The sequence below is a fragment of the Nelumbo nucifera genome, chromosome 3 (genome assembly GCF_055504915.1).
Source record: "Nelumbo nucifera cultivar China Antique chromosome 3, China Antique-T2T, whole genome shotgun sequence".
NCBI classification, from domain to species: domain Eukaryota; kingdom Viridiplantae; phylum Streptophyta; class Magnoliopsida; order Proteales; family Nelumbonaceae; genus Nelumbo; species Nelumbo nucifera.
Window position 1 is genome coordinate 28,153,242 of NC_142651.1, and position 3,591 is coordinate 28,156,832.

The window sequence follows — 3,591 nt, forward strand, 5'->3', positions numbered from 1 at the left end:
CTTGCTTTAACCAGTATTATTATTTTATTATCATACTGGAATGTCTACTTGACCTACCAAGTCAATGGAATGCATTCAATAGATGGTGGTAGGTGAAATCTTTATCTTAAAACAAAAGGTTTTCTTTTGAAAAAATATAATGCAAATTCTACAATGCAGAGAGTAGTTTAAATGAAAGCATGAACCCCATTTTTTGGTTAAATAAAAGCACTATAAGGTGTAAATGTTTAAACGAAAATTCTACACAGACATGTTGCAGTTTATATATATATATATATATATATATATATATATAGTGTTCTTGGGGTGCAATATTTGTAGCCTGAGCATGCGTGATTTGCAGCACATAAGTGCTTTCAAGATTTGTACTGTAAAAATGTGCGACAATAAGCAACATTTGATAATTAATGTGATTAATTAATTATTCGTAAGGAATCGATCATTAATTTTCATGGAGTTGTTGAGCTTTTGAATAATTCTATACATTTCGATCATTATCTTCATAGATGTTAGGGTTGCATACTTGCACTTACGTTAGCCGATGTTCATACATTCAAACAAGTAATCGGACATAAAATCTCTCTCTCTCTCTCTTATACACAATCAAACCTTGCAACAGCTGATCAACAGGAACTGCCTCAAGTTACTTTCTCCAACACCCAACATTCAAAATCTAATTAACTAATGGGTTTGAAATCTTAATAACAGGTTTTTGATAACTTTTGTTCTCCCGTGCATTACATTCGGCCAGATTGCAGAGATTGTGGACCAAGGAGCCAATTGTGAGTACTGGTATTTGATTTTTAATTATTCTTACTACATATATTCTGTGATTATCAAACTGATGCAATAAAGAGGTGTAGGTGTTGGTTTGGGCTCTTTCTGATTCATGCAGCCTGTCGATTACATGCTGCTCTGACTGCATTGTGTCATGATGTGTGTATGTATATTATAACATATATAATTTGCCCCATCAATATAACACCTCTCTCTCTCTCTGCAAAGAAATCGAGATATCATTTATTCCAAACCTAAACATGTTTTCTAAGACTTGGGTAGTGGGTTGAGTTCGTCAGAGATTTTTCTATGGGGCCGGCTGGGCTTAGTGGGCTGTATGTTCATCATGTAAAGTTCGGGGTGGGTGGCTGGTTTGCACGATTTTCTGTATCCTTTTTTTCCTTTGTTAATATTTTTTTTTCTTTATTACCCAAACAAACAAACAAACAAAAAAAAAAGAAGAAAATGTTAGAAACTGAATTTTACATAAAACCCTAGGTTCAATTAAATTTAAAAGCCATATAATTAGTTAATTCCATGCAATAGAGTTTATTTTCATAACAAAACAAAGGTTTTTTTAGATATTTTCCTAAAAAGACATTTGTTTTTTCAAAAATCTCTTCTTTGTAACCCAACAAGTTCCATTTGTCTCAGACATATACTATATAATCAGCAATTAACTACATTCTCAACATTATTCACTTGAAGCTGATAAATGGACCAATTTATTGGAAATAATAATGTAGATCCTAGAGAGCACCATGGTACTTGGACTTGTAGTCGTTCCATAGCTGGTCTACAGTCTTGCCAAGGAGGTCGACGAAGAAATGGTCACTGTAATTAGTTTTCATCATAGCATTCAATTTGGCCACAAACCCATTAGAGAGAGTGTTGCAATACTCCAAGAAGCGGGCTGTCACACTGTAGCCTTCATCCCACTTTTGTCCATCTCCTGGTTTGGCCCATTGTGGTGCAGCATACCCGGCTGCGAACCTTACATAATCTCCAATTCCTTCAACCAAACCCGGTGGGGTTTGTCCATTGCCATTCCATTGCCACACGTGTGTCATCTCATGGTAGATTATCCCGATGAACATCGTCTTCAAATCTCCCTCATACTTGGCAATGAAGTCTTCGCTCAAATGAATCTCATTGTTAAATTCATAGGCCAATGCCACGTCCATCACCTCTACAATCAGGGTCACCTTCTCCACATTCTTTCTATCCGCCTCCGATTGCTGCAACGTTTTCCAGATGAATTCAGACGCAGATGTCATTGTGCTTATACTTAGTTGCGTATCGATCTCTCTAGCAAATCGATCCCCACCTGGTGTTCCCACAGCCTTATTCATTACTGCATATTGAACACCAGCATGTGTTCTTTGGAGGGATGCTAGAATCAACAAGGATGATAGGAAGAAGAACAACATTTGAGACATGGGGAATGTTGAAAAATACTTATGCTATTACCAGACACAACACCCTTTTGTTTTGCAAAATAGAAAGAACGAAAAAAAAAAAAAAACAAATCAACTCTATGGAATTTTCATTACAATAGATCACATATAAATAGACAACTTGAGATGATTCAAAACACAAGCACTTATTGACAACGGTTAAGGCATTTATAACTCAAATTTAATTTGCTTCTTATTTGAAATTTTAATGCATTCACATTAATTATAGCTGTTGGACAATTAAATTTTAAGATTTCTTGCCTTTCTTGTTACCTGAATCAATATTACAAGAAAAACGACCTTAGTGGATAAAACTGTAACTCAAAGGCAAAAAAGAAACATTGGGGTGAGCTGCATATACATTTGATAGGATTACTAAGGCTGTGTTTGGAAACGATGCAAATAAGTGCGAATGTAAATATGTAGAGTGTAAAGTGGTTCATATAAATTGTAAAATTGGATTAGTTTTGCACTCACAAATTTACTTCTTACCAAACAGACTTTTAGCTGTAATGAAAGCAAACATGAATTCCAATAAAGTATATGTTTTTTTTTTAATCAAAACCCCACTTGAATGCAAATTTACTTCTTTTTTATTAATGTATTTTTACATCTTATTATCAATGTAAATATGCATTGGTCTGTCATTTGTCAATGCATAAATGTAATGTTACCAAACACATGCAAAAGTGAACCAAAATGTAAATTTACCCTGATCCGGGATTTACACTCCATTTGCATGGTTTCCTAACGCAGCCTAAGGAGAAAAATATTTTTAATCTAATAATAGGATTTATTTATATACATTTGATTGTGCATGTACATGTGTATGTGGTGCCTACTGAGATGCATATTCATGCTTACACTTGGCATTTGGTTTGCACAAAAGGCAATAAAAGTGTAATTTGAACTTCAAGTGTGAGTGAGGTCACATTGAACTCCTTCTAGATGGCATGGGTCTTAATTAGCTTCTGGTGGAATTTTAGGAATCCTGATTTTGTCCTCACAATATATTATTTGCTACTAACATTATTATTACATAGTATTATATAATATATATTATAGTTTTTTACTATGTATATATTATTATTAAGTCGGACTTGGGCTGGGGCTCGACTTATTTAGGAAAGCCCAAGCCTGTAGGCTTAAAAGTTTGTCTAAATCTAACATAGAGCGAGCTAGGATGGGCCAACTCGTTGAGCTGCCCAACTCATGATCAGGTCTATTACATGGGGAAGAATCATCCTTAATCTCTCCACTAGAATTTTAGCAAAATTTTTATGGTAAAATCCACTAGCACTAAATAGGCCTGAATTCAGTAAATTGCCTAGGAATTTCACATTTATGGATAAGGACA

The 3,591-nt window shown here is 34.5% G+C and overlaps 1 protein-coding gene across 1 annotated transcript; it reads right to left on the reverse strand.

Annotated features, from left to right (window-relative positions):
- Positions 1-1,489: 1,489 nt before the first annotated feature.
- Positions 1,490-2,266, reverse strand: LOC104594638 (uncharacterized). Its single transcript, XM_010255027.2, has one exon. It carries the CDS (start codon positions 2,214-2,216, stop codon positions 1,527-1,529), a length of 690 nt encoding a protein of 229 aa, XP_010253329.1. The 5' UTR covers positions 2,217-2,266; the 3' UTR covers positions 1,490-1,526.
- Positions 2,267-3,591: the final 1,325 nt, after the last annotated feature.